Below are 16,007 nucleotides of genomic sequence, written 5' to 3'. Positions count from 1 at the left end.
GTTTCTAAAATAGTTTTCTGAGTTTTCCTTTACAAGTGTGTTTCTTTCAAAATCAGAAAACATGAATTTCATTTCTAAATGTTCTATGCACAGATTTTGGAATATATCACTATGTCTTGCATTTGTGTTCTTTTTTCTTTAAGTTATAGATAACCTTGAGTAATGCTTGAGACATAGACATAATCTGTTCTATTAATAAAAATAATGGGAAGAGAAAATATATAGCACATTTCATAAGTGGTTTTTCTGCAAACATCAATTTCTTTATCATTAAGCCATTCTTAATAGGAATGTTAATACTAAATAATCTCTTGCTGGAAAAGAGAGTCCCCCTAGGGCCTCTTGTACTTTTATGTTTTGTTGGATGTGCCAAGGCCACTCTTTAACCTATTTCTTAGAGTTGTTTATTTAGCTGGGAACCTTGAGAGATGAGGTTTGTTCTCCCAGGATAAAGACCAGGCTCACTTACTGTCTGCCGTAAAAATGGTGTATTCCCCAAGCATTTCCTCAGCTGCAATGCAAACACACCATGTGTGCAGCATCCATCCTGTTGCTCCCACCATAAGACTGGAGGCCAGAGAGAATAGATGTAAATAAACTGTTGCTTATGCTGCCTACTGTGCCATGAGTAATAAAGTCTTTGTCTCTGATCCAGGAATTTCATGTCTTCTGCCAGTGTCTGTGAAACAGTAACAGGCTAACTTAATAGCTTGTAAGTAGAATCCAATCAAATCCCAGACCTGACATCTCTGTTTTAAAAATATGAATTTCTTATAGTTATTTTTACTGAGGAAGTAGTTACAAGACATTTTGTAAGCATACCTACCAATTGGTCTCCATCTCAATGATGGTCCCATCATTGGTTTTTGGCCTCTTAAAGATGGTGAGTCTCTACAATATTGTACTTCTTATACACTCTTTATATTTTTAGTGTGACTCTTTCTTGCTAACTTTTTTTTGTGTGGCTTTTACTTATGGGTGTGTGTTTAAGTGAAGAAATACATCATCTCAGGTCCATTCTATATGGTTGCGCAGATTGGTGACTACACACACTTGCCTAGCTAAGGTGTGATTTGTGGCTGAGATACATACATGTGTCTTTACCTCCACCTGAAAGAAGCAGCACTCTTTTTCTAGTTTACATGAATTTACAATGTCTCACTAAGCCATGGGATCCTGGGTGTGTGTGCTTCTAGTTTTCGTAAAGGCATCCTATAAACAAAGGCCCTGATGATTTTCTGCTTATTTATCTGTCTTTACCCACTGTGTGTCTATTCAGCCCTCTAACAGAAGCTATGAGTTGTATTGATGAAAGAACTAATCAATTACACATTAGCTTCTTGGGTGTGCATAGAGTGTCTTAGCCTCTGTAGTTTCTGAGGCCAAAGACAATTCATAAACGTTTTCACACTGGAGATGTGGAACACTTGATCAGGGATGCTATGATATAGGATTAGGGGTCAAGGGCAATTCGCTCAGCCTGGTCTTATCATCTTCTATTTTTCTTGGGAATTTGGTCTATGTATGAAAAAACTTTTGGAAACCTAAATGCCTCAAAAGTTTTGACTCAATGTTGACTGAAAACAGTAAGTTTCAGATTCCTACATTGAAGGTCATGTAACAAAAACCAATATGGAATGTCTTATCTAGAAAGGTAAGTATCCAAATGCCTTTGATTATCCCCAAGTCTTTTTTTTTTTTTTTCAATTTATGTATACCCAAGGATAGGATTTTCTTGAACTATGAAAACTTCAAACCAACTTTTTGTAGGACTGTAGACTTTACATGTCTACTATTCTGCTTGAAATTATGTTTTTCACTTAATTTTCTCTTTCTGAACTTTTGCTCTTAACTGCATTTCTTTTTCAGTCAAACTAGTGTTGTTCCTAATTAGAAATTTAAATTACATCTGGTGCAGTTTGTATACACCAGGGGATATAGTTATGTAATACTTTTAGCCAGCCAAGATATTTTTGATAACTTCAACATAACATTTTTTTCAGAGTACTTGTTGATAAAAGGTTATAAAAATTGTGCAAGAATGTACGCACAAGATGCAGTTGTGTAACTCGAGAGACCTCACAAGGAAAACATTGCTTTTCTTTTTCTTTCTTTTTTTTTTTGAGACAGAGTTTTGCTGTTATAGGCCAGGCTGGAGTGCAGTGGCACGATCTCAGCTCACTGCAACCTCTGCCCCCTGGGTTCAAACGATTCTCCTACCTCAGCCTCCCCAGTAGCTGGGATTACAGGAGTGCACCTTCACGCCCGGCAAATTTTTATATTTTTAGTAGAGATGGGATTTTACCGTGTTGGTCAGGCTGGTCTTGAACTCCTGACCTCAAGTGATCCACCCTTCTCAGCCTCCCAAAGTACTGAGATTACAGACATGAGCCACTGCACTTGGCCAAACATTTCTTGAATATCTTTTTATTTTATGTTACTTGTGGTGCAGAAAAACGTTTTATCTTGTCTGTTCTTTCATATATTTTCTCTTAGTATATCTCATGGATGTGCGCTGTTGGAAAGTGAAAACAATCTTACAAATTGAGATATTAAATTTCAATGAGGTAATTAAGAAGACTCATTTTCAAATATATACATTTATTTCAGTGGCTTGAATGTTGCTTAATCAGGAAATGACGAGAATACGAAATGTTGGTTGTTGGACTTGTCTAGATCAGCAGCTTCGAGAGTCAGGCTGTTGAAAGAGATAGCACATAGGTTAAAACAGCAAAGGCTTTTGCTGTGGGTAGAAACTAATTGGCTGAAAACATTAATAAATTATACTTGCTATTCATGTCAAGAGAAAGCTAAGAAAGAAGGGATGAATATGTGTATCTACGAAGGCATTACACTGTGACACATGATATTAAAAAATAAAAAGCATATCCTTTGACTTAAGCTCTTCTTCCTATGTTAAGAAATAGAAATAGAAGCTAAGTTCCTACCATTTACTTGGCAATGCTTTCTTGGGACTATTATAACATGTTTTAGATTTGGCATTTTCAGTCAATAAAATATTGTTAAGATGGTTGCCGAGGAATTCACATAAAATGTACGTAAAATGTTTATTACTGGGACCACTGCCTGGGTTTATGCTAAAATGCTTTCAGTAAAAACCCTCTAAATTCAGAGCTAATTCTTTCCCTTTATTTTACGTTTCTCTATTAGGTACCTGTAGGCTACACACATTGGCCGTAGATTGACTGAAGTCCTATTCCTAAGACAGAAGATTCTAGTATGATGTCAGTTAAAAACTTAACCAGATTAGATACTGTAGACTACAATCTTTTACAAACAGATTGATTTTTCTTTCCAAACCTTTTGCAAAATTTCTGTAAGAGAGACTCATGGACTTGGAAAATTCTCTGTGAAGCTGCTTTTGGCAAAGTCCTGGCAAAGAAACACTTTTGCTGTTTCAGATCCTATTCTTTGAGCCTCAACTTGCTATTCTTATTTCGTGCTATTTGGTGTTTTACTCCTCTGAGGTCTCTATGAATCTCCACTGTTTTGGATCTCTGAGTACTTACATCATCCCACTTTAAGACTTGTTTGGATATTCTTTTTTAATTTATTTTTATTTCTTTTTTTTGTTTTTTTCCCCATCCAGAACTCATGTTGAGTGGTTGGATATTCTCTTGGGGTGCTTTGGTGTTTTCTTGACTTGTTCCTAACGTAAGTTCTGTTAAAGTGATTAGTATCCCTGTTTTGGAATCTCCCCTCATTCTCTACAAGCCCCTAATATAATAAATCCATAATAAGTGTTCAGTTAAGTAGGTTGCATGGTTTGGACGTCTATCAAGGGGCTAAAGTTAAAGGATGGTCATATTTTGTGCTTTGCACATTGAATTGAAAAGTTAGCTGCAGACAGATAACTAAGTCAAAAGTCCTAGATTGGAGTCTCATCACTGTTGCTCAGTTGACCTGGTGATCTTTGGTCTGAGATTCACCTCTGTCTTTACCAGTGATTTATGAATCCCTAAGTTTTCTTTTATCCCAAGTGTTCTAAGATAGCTTGATTGCTCTATAGTAGTGGTTTTCCAAGTGTGGTACCTAGATCAAGAACAGCATCATCTTGGAACTCATTAAAAATGTAAGTTATTGGACCCTATCACAGAGCTACTGAATTAGAAACTCAGGCTCGCAGACAAGCCCTCCTGGTAATTATGATGCACGATAAAGGCTGAGAACTACTGATCTAGAGTATAGTCAAATCTGTGGTATAGAGAAAAGCTCTATACCACAATGTTAGCAGACATTGAAGATTGTGTAGCAATTTCATGATGGGCATTTACATCTAGTATCTCATGTTTCAGCTTTCAGTCTCTGTAGAATGGCTCACCACTGCACCATATTCAAGTTTCCAGGGACTACCCACAGGATTGCAGCTTCCAAGCTCCTATAAAGTACTGGCAATTCAGGAGTGAAAAATGTTTCTTAGGGTGTACAAAGAATATGCAATGGACAAGGGATTAATTTCCAGTGGCAGCCTCCTAATTTTGTATTCATAACGTTGTATGCATGCTAGGCTACACATGCAACGTCTGCTGATATACATTAGGTAATTGGGCATCCAGCAGCCCCATTTGCATGCAAAGGCTGTTGCACACCTCACATTTGCAAGTCTAAAATTAAAGCCCAGTTTGAAGCTGGCTGAAGGCTAGCTGCTAGAAAAATAATGAGATAAGGAAGGAAATGGCTTCTGTTGATCAGTGCTTTTGGCCTCTACCGTTCAATCTTTGCTAATTTGCCCTTTGAAATGGTATATTCAGGTAGAAGAGAGAGACTTCCAAGAGTATCTGGGTGGATTATTTTTTCCCCTTCTTAAATCCTACAGTTATAAGCTGGTTGTGTTTATCCACAGCATTTCTCTTAAAACTGTACCTACACGTATGCTGCAGTCTGTTACTGTGCTATATTTTTGCTTAACGGAGTATTCATGCTCTTGTGGGATCACATGTATCATCTCAAAAAAGAGCCACCCCAACACAGACTCACAGGCTAGGTCTGTAGCATCATTTTATTTTAATTCAGCCCACATTTATCAAGCAGCCAGTGTCTTTGTGCCAGACACTGTGCCAGGGGCTTGGAATACATATCAATCAAGCACATTCTCTGCCCTCAAAAGCTCACAATATTTTAACAGCTTCCTAGTGTCATGGAGTTGAATATTTTTGCTTAAAAAGTCTTCCCTGATCCCCCTGTTTGAAATGACTCTTTGCTTCTCCGAGCCCTGATTATGCTCAACCTGTGTCCCTAGAAGAAGAGACCCAGAGGACATAGTCCTAGAAAAGTCAAAGCCTAAAAGCCAGTTAGCTACTCAGGTCATCAAGAGGAGGTGGCTGCATTGCAAATGGCCTCTACGCTCAGTCTGTGGGAACAAAAAAGGTACCAATGTTTCCTGTACCTCGGTGTGGTCACACGGAAGAGAATGCCAATCTAAAGCAATCTTAAAGGAATTTACTCACGAGCACCACCTAGAGGAATGGGGGAGCCCTACAAGGACAGTATACCAACTAGTCACTTGTCACTCTTCATCGAATTTTTTATATTTCCTTATTTGGTCATGTCCTTTGTTTTACTTTGACATCAAGATTGTGAGGTCCCAGAGAACAGACCAGGGACTTAAGAAGATTATCTTTCATGGTGCCTATTTGATGGTAATGATCATAAATACAGTATAATGGAAGGAAAAATATCTGGTGGTTTATATGCATTGGTAGTTTCTCATGGTAATAAGCATTTTTTTTTTCTCTTCCTTTTAGCACAAGTGCATATACCTTGATAGCACCAAATGTAAACCGGAGAAATCAGATACAAAGAAGTACGTATAGCCATTCATTTAACATTCAGAATGCTTCTCTCTTTTTACAATTGGTTTATTTTGGTGTGAAGTATTTTTATTTTCTGATTTATATAGACTCACCAAATCTCATAAAGTTGTTTTTTTTTTAAAAAACATCAGCAGTTTTGATTATACCTTTAAAAATATTCTATTAACACTTCTAAGTTTGTTTCTCTACATTAGTAACAGAACTCATGACACGATGGTAGATCCTGGATTTCTACTGGCTTGAACAACTTTACACTTATTGCCAATAAACCTCCTTGAGGGCAGGGACCACATCTTACTCGTTTTTGTACTCTCTGTACTTAATGTGTGCATAACATGTTTAATTGATGTACGGTAAATATAAATGCTGCCATTTAAAGTTATAGCATTATGCTTTAGAGGTGGAAGAGAACTAAAGTTCATTTAGTTCACAAAGAAATAGTAGGCTGTTCAAGTCCAGCTGTGGGGCTATGCTGAAATTCGATGGTCTCCTTTATTAGATAATCGGTACGAAATTTAACTTCATGACTAATGATGGACAGAAAGGCACAAAAGGGAAAAAGCGCTCTAAAGAGTCCCCACCAGACATGTAGTCCCGGGTGGGACAGTGGGTCAGTGCAGAATATGACAATCACAGCCATGCAGGGACTACGGGAACTGCCAGCCGATCTGGTATTTTACAAGCTTTTGATTTAAATACTTAACAGGAGCTTAAGTCTCAATGTGGTCTGGATTCTGAAATGTTTCAGAATTTGTTTTTGTAGTAATGGACATTTGAAACAGGTCTCAGAGGAGGTAAGGGAAGGCGCTGGAGTGACAACTAGTTTCTCTCTGGCGCCCCCTGCTGTCGTGCACAGTGAACATTTAGGAAATGAGCACAGCTCCCCCGGAAGCCGACTCTGCATGGCGGTCGGGAGTGCCCGAGAAACCAGAGCCAGGGTCCCCACCCGTGGCACCGAGCCCTCGCTCCCTAGAGTTGCAGTAAGCTTGGGGAGCATTGAACATAAAGCGAGTATGGGCATCAGAATTCTCTGGGGATATGTTTACCTGTGTGTGGAAAGTTCTTATTGACATGAAAATATTCTAGTTTTGCACACATTATCTATAGGAAACTTTAAAAATTAACTTGATACAGAGTTTTAAAAATGCCAGAATGGTAGGAAAAGCTATACTTCCTTGTTTTAGTAGGAGCCCAGGTGGTTTTTCAAATTTGAACCCTCTGTGCTGATTCTTGGTGAGAAGTGCCACAGGGCCGGGCCCAGGGTGACACATAGGGGTCAGGGCTGAATATTGTGCTTCTAACCTGGAAGTCTTGTTCACTCATGCTCATATGTAGTTAACTGCCTTCTAATAGTTGTTTCTTATGCTTCGAAGGGACTGGTTTTCTTTTAGAAGTCTAGTAACTGACGATTTGATATTTCTCACCTGGCTTAGTTGCGGAACAGGAGCTGGCCAACCTGGAGAAGTGGAAGGAGCAGAACAGAGCTAAACCAGTTCACTTGGTGCCCAGGCGGCTAGGTAAGCAAGCACAGCCACTGCCTGAATGCGGGAGGGCGGGGCCCCCTATGGATCCTGTTAGCAGCTTGCATATGTCTGTCTGTGAATGTCCATTGTAGTTTGTTTGGTCATTGTGCTGCTTGGGTGGAATGCGTTTAATGTGTGTGTGTGTGTATATACATTTTTTTTTTTCCTGATTTTCTGCAAGTAGCAAACCTGTAATGCCAGAGTTCTATGGGAACACAGTGATGGCTTAATTGCCAAATAATTTAGAGCCTCTTAGATGATTGACTCTGAAGAAAGCTTACCTGGGGCGCTGCATATGCCCTGTCATAGCACTAGTCAGGATAGGAGTAAATGCTAGGACGAGCATATTAATCATGGTAGTTAAATGTTAATCTGAAGAAAAGGAGTGGAGAGTCAGTTCCAAGAGGAAGATGAGAGTGAGCTAGAAACCCGGTGGTGGGTAGAAGAGAAACATCACCTGTGTTTTTATTCTACAGATAGAGACCTCTGGGCCTCTGGAGCAGGTGCTGCCAGTGTGATGAATTGTCTGGGCCGCCTTTGCTGGTGTTTGAATCATTCAGAGGGGATGCCACCTAATGGGAATCATTCACATCTTTTCTTTGCTTTTTCTCTTCTAGCAGCAGCTGAAAATTTAAAGGGTTGGACACACAGTGTCCACAGATTTAGTTAATACAAGCAAGTCTTGTGTCACCGGCCACTTTCTGTTGCAACAGTTTTAGAGCAGTTCCCTCACCCCCCCCCCCCCCCCACCACCCCGCCAAGAACATGAGAACATAGGTAAAAATCTAATTTGGAAATTATTTAATGAGAGGAAGTAATAGTAATATTATCATCATCCCACTGTATTTCATGAAAAGGGCTAATCTCAAGTGCCTCCTTTGTGCATATGAGCCAGACTCGAAGGATACAATCAGAAAACAGCTTTAATATCTCCTAACTTGGCCCCTGAGATTGGCTATGTGAGACCAGTCTTTCCCAGGCTTTTTGGATGCTGTAAGAAATTAAAGCTTTTTGGTCTTTCTCAAACAATAGAGTGACCTAGCTAATTCTAGGCCTAAAACAGTCTCGTTTCAGTAATTAATGTTCAGTCTTTGGTACTGATCAAAATTCTGTTACTAATGGAGATGAGAGCTGCTGCCCTGCTCTAACCCAGGCCTGTTTCAGGTAGGAATCTAGCAAGTGGAACAGGGTGTGGCTGGACTTTTGTCTATTCACTGTTCTGTTCCCAGATTCTGACCTTTCTAGGGTTGAAGCGGGAAGTGGAGATAAGAGAGGTCGGGGTTCGTAGTGCAGTGATCCTGGTTTCTTTGAGCCTAGGTTTGCGCTGACTGCTCATTCTCCTTCCTGGGATTCTTCGAGTTTTTCAGCATCCTCCACTCTCTGCCACCCATCTCCCACCTGGATTTCCCTGATATGATTTCCTTTCCTGTCAGCAGGGCTTGGCCTCACTGTTGGCTCTTGGTAGACTCCTTTTAGGGTTCCATTGTTCTTGACATGGCCCTCATAGGCAAGTCCCTTTAGATGGCTTTATGTTGGCATTCTCTTTCATGAGAATAATATTAAAAGTACAGGGAATACTTGTGCATTCTTTCTTTTCTTTTTTTTTTTTTTTTTTTGAGACGGAGTCTCGCTCTGTCGCCCAGGCTGGATTGCAGTGGCCCGATCTCGGCTCACTGCAAGCTCCGCCTCCCGGGTTCACGCCATTCTCCTGCCTCAGCCTCCGGAGTAGCTGGGACTACAGGCGCCCGCCACCTCGCCCGGCTAGTTTTTTTGTATATTTTAGTAGAGACGGGGTTTCATCGTGTTAGCCAGGATGGTCTCGATCGCCTGACCTCGTGATCCGCCCGTCTCGGCCTCCCAAAGTGCTGGGATTACAGGCTTGAGCCACCGTGCCCGGCCGCATTCTTTCTTTTCATAAACTGTGAATACGGGCCATTTATAATGTAGCTACCTCTTGAGGACTCATCTCAGTGGCCAACTGACAACAGCCTTATACCTTTAGGCTCTAACTGTTCTAGGCATGAATCCACTAGGACCCTCAGACTCTTAAAAATGCAGGTTGAGGTCTCCAGCTGATTTTCATTAAACCTCTCCTGCTCATCTGATGTGAAGATTTCTCCTTCCTCAAAACACAGAAGAGAGGCAGAATGACATCTTTCCTCAGATTTCTGCCTCCCTTTGGCCTGACCAACCTCTTTTATAGGGTGAAGTTAGTTAAGGTTCCCCAAGGTAGGTTTCAGTTATCTCCTTGCAGATCCTGCTTTGAGGGGCCATTACCTCACTTTGGAATTCGAAGTGCTTGGCATCTGTTGTCTTGAAGTCTTAGCAGAAAATGAGCAGGATTCTCATTTTGACTTCCTGTTATATGCATTATCTAGGGATAATCAGGTATGTGTGTGTGGGAGGGGCTTGGGGGTAGAGAAGAAAATTCTAGAATGTATTAAACTTTGAGATGAGTTTTGAACAAAACTTGTAAATGCTTAAACATCTGACTTCCTCCATTTCTTCGAATTTTCAACTCCTCCTCTACTTCTCTGCCCCTTACAATATTGGAATGGTTGCAGGAGATACTAAAAGTTGTTGTAACATTAGAGAAAAGCGTCAACATTCCTCACTGTCTTGAAAGAAACATCCCCCATTCCCCACAATAGCAGTCAAAAGGCCAACACCAAACAGGCCTATCTTTTGGATCTCAGAAGAAAAGTCCCTATGGTATCTTTCTCAGTTCAATTATAAGATCTATAGTGAACACAAATTGTTTTAATGCATCTTCTGTGAGAGTGAATCTTTCAGAGAGCTGACACTTTTAGTGACCAAAGCACCAGAGAATTATTTCAAAGGAATCTTTATAATACGCACACTGAGCTTGCATAAACAGTGAGGATTCCCTAAACAGCAATTCTTAGATGATTGTCAAGCTGCCTCAAATTCTTTTAGGTTTAAGAGAGAGCAAGTAAATCATCTCACATCCACATTTTTATTTTGACTATATAAGGAAAGAACAATAAATAGTATGGATCAGTTACTAACTGGAATATTCCCATTGTATTTTTAGAAACTGGGTTATAAAGACTACATACTTGTCTAGTGGCAAGACCTCTGAGAGCTTCCTGAGCCTTGCTGCTTGAACATAAAGCAATAGAGTTAGAAGAAGAAAAGCAATAGAAGCCCCTTTGATCACCGTCTTTACTAGGTTCAGGCATAGTCATATTCAAGCAGGAAGAAAATTCTACAATTTCCAAGACAGGCATTATTTCTTCTATTTAGCACAGACCTTTAGGTATGGTTTCAATCCAAGTGAAAACTTTAATACCTACATGATTGGAAAACCTTGGTAAAGTGCTCTTTTGTTTTAAAAATATGGCCTTCTGTTTCTATCCAGCTCTCTCTTCTAGGTGATTCTTCTTCTTTAAGGTCTTATTAGGAAAACTGGTTATGTTCTTATTTCCAAGAGCATGAGAATGTTAAGGAAACTCATGTTACAGATTTATTATGTATTAATTAGTCCTCCATGGCTGACATTTCAGCTTAATATTTATGTTTCACCTTTGTGGATTTTTTTTTCCTAAGGTGGAAGCCAGTCAGAAACTGAAGTCAGACAGAAGCAACAACTCCAGCTGATGCAATCTAAATACCAGCAAAAGGTCAGAATTCATCTCTTTTAGTTTAATTTTGGTAAGGAATATGAGTACCAGCTCTTTCAAGTAACCGTGAAATAACACAGTAACTTTACCAAAAGCATAAAACCTTCCAACCAACTGCAAACAGCAGCTTTCAAAATCAAAGTTATCACAAAGTGAGAAGTGAAGCGATGGATACCTTCAATTCTTACCCAAGCCCTTTATCACTCAGTAAGACCCTCTATTAAGGGAATTATTTTTCTCATTTAAGTTAACTGTGTTTAACTATAGTTTAAAGTCTACTATGTTTGGAATGTTTTGGTTCTAAGAATGTGGATTTGTTTACTGAATGCCAGTCATGGAAGTAGTACAAAAAAGATTTAAGATTCCCAGCGATTTTTACAATGAACACTGACTTTTGTAATCAGGAAAAATTATTTTCCCTTTTCCCTCCCCAACACACACACACACACACACACACACACAGAGAGAGAGAGACAGAGATAGATAAAGACAGAGACATTGAAAAAGAGACAGACCAAGGAAGAAACACAAAGAGACAGAAATTTCACAGGCAGAAGATGTAGCCCGGCCATTCTCTGTGATCTAAGTAGCTTGAAGTAACAACCTATAATCATGGTGAGGTATAGCACAAACAATACTGTAATTTGCCTTTCATCATAATTTTGTGTTCCAGGGTTCAGACTGAAAAATGGTAACTGTTTTCGTTCTCTGTAATTTCAATACAATTTAGCTAAAAAGAGAAGAATCTGTAAGAATCAAGAAGGAAGCTGAAGAAGCTGAACTCCAAAAAATGAAGGCAATTCAGAGAGAGAAGGTGAGGAGGAGGAGGATTAGTTCACATTTGCTGATCAACAATTATAGTTTCATTGTAGAAGATTTTTATTACAGGGACTTAAAAAATTTACTCATCTTTTTCTCTCTCTCTGTTTCTATTCCCCACCCTTCTTTTCCTCATCCAATTTTTTTCCTTCCATTTTATCCTTCAAAGGAAGATTCATGCTTAGGTCTTGTGATTTTAGAGGAGGTATTCCCTTCATGGAGCATAGTCTGTATTTCAGGTAGAACAAAGACAGTCATTAAGTCATCACCAGGAATGGGGTGAAGAGGCTTGCAGACCCTTAATAATTATTGCATTACAACCTCTTGTTCTAAAGGTCATTTATTAGTTGTCAGGTAATACCCATAACTGGCTGGCATGTGGGTCATTTACAGCTAATTTCTTCATGGGTCAATAGTGTGCACTATTCATAAATGTGTGTAGTTGAAACTGTTTTCTTTCTTTTCTTCTTTTCTTTTTTTGAGACACGGTCTCTCACTCTGTTGCCTACGCTGGAGTGCAGTGGTGTGATCACAGCTCACTGTAGCCTCAGTCTCCTGGGGTCAGGCAATCCTCCTACCTCAGCCTCCTGAGTAGCTGGGACTACAGGTTAATACCACTGTAGCTATTGTGTGTGTGTGTTTTGTAGAGACAGGGTTTCACAGTGTTGCCAAGGCTGGTCTCAAACTCTTGGGCTCAAGGGATCCACCTGCTTTGGCCTCCCAAAGTGCTGGGATTACAGGAATGAGCCACCATGCCTGGCCTAAACTGTTTTAACATTGTCTAAAAGTGGTGTTTTCTTTTTTTCCCTTTCCTAACATGATAACTGTAATTCTATTGGCATAAATTTGCCAGGATGTGAGAGATGGGGAGAGAGAGTTGATCTGTAGACCCTTCCCATTGAAAATATGGCCCTTGAACAAGCAACATTGGCATCATCTGGGAGTTTGTTAAAAGAGCAGAATCTTTAGCCCTACCTCAGACCTACTGAATCAGAATCTGCATTTTAACAAGCTCCACAGGTAATTCTTGTGCACATAAAAGTTCGAGGAGCATTAATTTAAATGACCTTGCAAAAGAAGGAGTGACCCATCCTTGTTCTTCCACAGGTGTGATTTCTCTGGCCGATTGGCCTGCACTGTCACCATGATCCCAGCCTTCCCTGCTGTAGATAAATCTGTAGCTTTTCATGTTAAATGTGAGCCTAGTTAGTAGCTTGTGTCAGATAAGAAAAATGAACATTAGCCATCTAGAAATGAGATATTTCACATTGCCAGTATGGAAATGGCTGAGGGAAGTGATAATGGCTGTGCTTATGGAGCACTTATTTTTTAAAATGCACAGCAAACACACACACGGACATCAGCCTGTAAACACACTGCCCTCCTCCCTAGGCAAATGGCTGCTGCCCAGAAAACTCTGAGCCACGTAGAATCCAAGCAGCCCACTGTCGCCCAAGAGCCTCTAGCTTTGTCTCTGACTTTCCCCCCACTGGCCGCTGGTCCCCTTCTGCCTTCATTTCCTTCTCTCCCAAAAGAAGTCGGGGCATTGGGTCTCATTCTGATTGGTCATCATCTCTGTGTGCAGCATTTAGTGAGGGAAGAGTAGACTGGATTCCTTGCCAGCATTTGTGCATGTTCTTTGATCCTTCATAGTCAGAAAGGTGTGAAAGTCAACCAGCTCTTTAGTATTCAGTCATGTCAGGCGGGCCCATGAAGAGTTAATCCTATGGGTAAAAGGGGAAATTTGGAGACAGCACTGGTATACTTCAGTTGTATTCAGTTCAGGAATGTAACTTGCATTCCCTAGACTAGGGTCTGTCACAGTATATATACTTCGAGTGATGTGCTGTAGCTTCCTGGTACTGGCTTGTACTGTGAGAATTGTGACATTTTCAGGATTTTTTGAGCTACTTGGCTTCATCATTGTCAGCTTAAAACCGACTGTGCTGGAAAATATTTATGATGTGGAAATCAGTAAATGCTACAGATTAATTTCCCCTCCTCCTACCTGCTAGACCTGATTAAATGTTGACCAGCACACCACTGCTTAGCACTAAATCAAAAAGGTATTTTCTTACCCTCTTCTACCATCCACATTGTAAAGCCAAGTCTCAGAGGGCTAGGGAGAGCAAAGATTTGGGGAAATAGCTGGCCTATTGTGTGTTTGATATTTATTGATTTAAAAATAGATTATAATTCATGTAGTTGGCAGAATAATGCTCCACCCCAAGATGTCCACATTCTATCCCTGAAACCTAGGAACATGTTTCCTTACATGGGTAAGGGGATTAAGGTCACAGGTGGAATTAGGGTTGCTAATCAACCGACCTTAGAGCGTGTATCCTGCAATATCCAGGTGCCCAATATAATCACAGGGGCCCTTAAAATTGGAAGAGGGAGCTAGAGAAAGAAGAGATGATACCAGGAGAAAGATTCAGCCCACCACTGCTGGCTTTGAAGATGCAGGAAGGGGCCATTAGCCAGGAACGTAGGTAGCCTCTAGAAGCTGGAAAAGACCAGGAAACTGAGCCTCCAGAAGGAACACAGCCTTTCTGGCACCTTGATTTTAGCCCATTGAGACCCATTTTGTACTTCTGACCTCCAGAGCTGTAAGATAATAAATGTATATTGTTTTAAGCTGTTAACTTTGTGGTAATTTATTACAGCAGAAATAGGAAACTAATACTACTCATGTGGTTTTATAATGATGCATTGATTTCTTATCCAAGAAATCTATAAAGCAGAGACAATGTCTCTAAGACATTAGAGCATTAGAGTAAAAAAGCAGTCTACCAGATGCGAGTGTTTTGCCACTGGTTCTTTCAGCATAAATAGACAGATTTTCCTAACTCCCCACAGCAAGCATTTCACCCAAATTTAGTGCTATGGGAGTAAATCACATTTTCCCCCCATAATCACGTGATAAATAATAATTTTATTTTCCCATACTTTCGTGATACCCACAAACCTAAACTATGAAATCTTCTAACTCCATTCTAAAGACTCTGTCTATTTCCTAGGTTCATCTTACTCTGCTTTTGATCTACATATGTTTGAGATAATATGCAGTATTATATAGTTTCCAAATACAGCCACCCTTTAAATATGGGAGATTGGTTGCTGCCTCCCCCCCCCCCCCCAGCACAATGGATACCAAAATCCTATATAAAATGGAGTAGTATTTACAATAGCCTATGTACCTTCTTCTGTATACTTTAAATCATCTCTAGATTATTTATAATACCTAATATGATGTAAATGCTGTGTAAATAGTTGTTATACTGCATTGTTTAGGGAATAATGACAAGAAAATAGTGTTACATATTCAGTATAGATGCAACCATCTATTCCTCATCCCCTGAATATTTTCCATCCGAAGTTGGTTGAGTCAGCAGATATGGAATTCATAGATAAGGAGGCCCAACTGTACTTCATTTGATCCCCCAACCTCTTGGTATCATAACCTCAGAGAATTCAGGAAACCAGCTAATGATCTGAGTGACTTCCAACACCTTTCCTTGCTCTTTCCAGTAAGCTATGGCTGCCAAAGTCATTTGAAGCACTGGAAATCACAGTGTTTTATGCAGACACTGAGAAGCACAGTTAGTTTTAATGCTATACGGTGAAGTAGGAATTAACTGGTAGAAAATAAGTTCTGCATATTAGATGCAGAGATGCATACAAGTACATGTTAAGGAATTACACTTGTTGCTTTCTTATTTGTAGGAAGCAAGTAGTAGCAAGGGCTACCAGTTTAAGAAAAATTTTAGGGGTAAACTCAACATTGAGGAAATTATTTCAATGTTGTTTATATAAACTGGGAAACATTTCCATTTCTGAAAACTTTCAGGGAACATCAGTGTTTCCAAAAAATGTGGTTCCTACATCATGCATTTCTTTGTAGATGAATTGGTGGAGGCATTAAACCTTTGGTCATTGAAATGTAATAGGATCTCACTAATTAACTTCATAATGTTGTAATGTTAATATCTCTGAAATAAAGATGTGGTACTAAGAGTGTAGGCTGATAGCTTCTCTGTGCTTCACTTACCTTATTTGTAAAGTGGGTATAATAATGTAATAATGAGACTGGCAGGACTAGAGGATACAATATATGCAAAGATCTTAGCACGATACCTAGCACTTGGTGAGCACTCAGTAAAGGTTCCCTAACCTAATTATAAATG

The 16,007-nt window shown here is 39.7% G+C and overlaps 1 protein-coding gene across 15 annotated transcripts in view; it reads left to right on the top strand.

Annotated features, from left to right (window-relative positions):
- EPSTI1 (epithelial stromal interaction 1) overlaps window positions 1-16,007 on the top strand; it is a 308,217-nt gene that overhangs the window by 16,432 nt on the left and 275,778 nt on the right. For all 15 annotated transcript variants that reach the window (XM_031655815.1, XM_031655810.1, XM_031655809.1 and 12 more), the window contains 4 exons: window positions 5,766-5,824; window positions 7,268-7,351; window positions 10,928-11,001; window positions 11,732-11,815. In XM_031655815.1, coding sequence (XP_031511675.1) covers window positions 5,766-5,824; window positions 7,268-7,351; window positions 10,928-11,001; window positions 11,732-11,815 — 301 coding nt within the window. The remainder of the gene's footprint in view (window positions 1-5,765; window positions 5,825-7,267; window positions 7,352-10,927; window positions 11,002-11,731; window positions 11,816-16,007) is intronic.

The sequence above is a fragment of the Papio anubis genome, chromosome 15 (genome assembly GCF_008728515.1).
Source record: "Papio anubis isolate 15944 chromosome 15, Panubis1.0, whole genome shotgun sequence".
Classification (NCBI taxonomy): domain Eukaryota; kingdom Metazoa; phylum Chordata; class Mammalia; order Primates; family Cercopithecidae; genus Papio; species Papio anubis.
The sequence above is the reverse complement of the archived record's forward strand: the minus strand, read 5'-3'. Positions and strand labels throughout refer to the sequence as shown.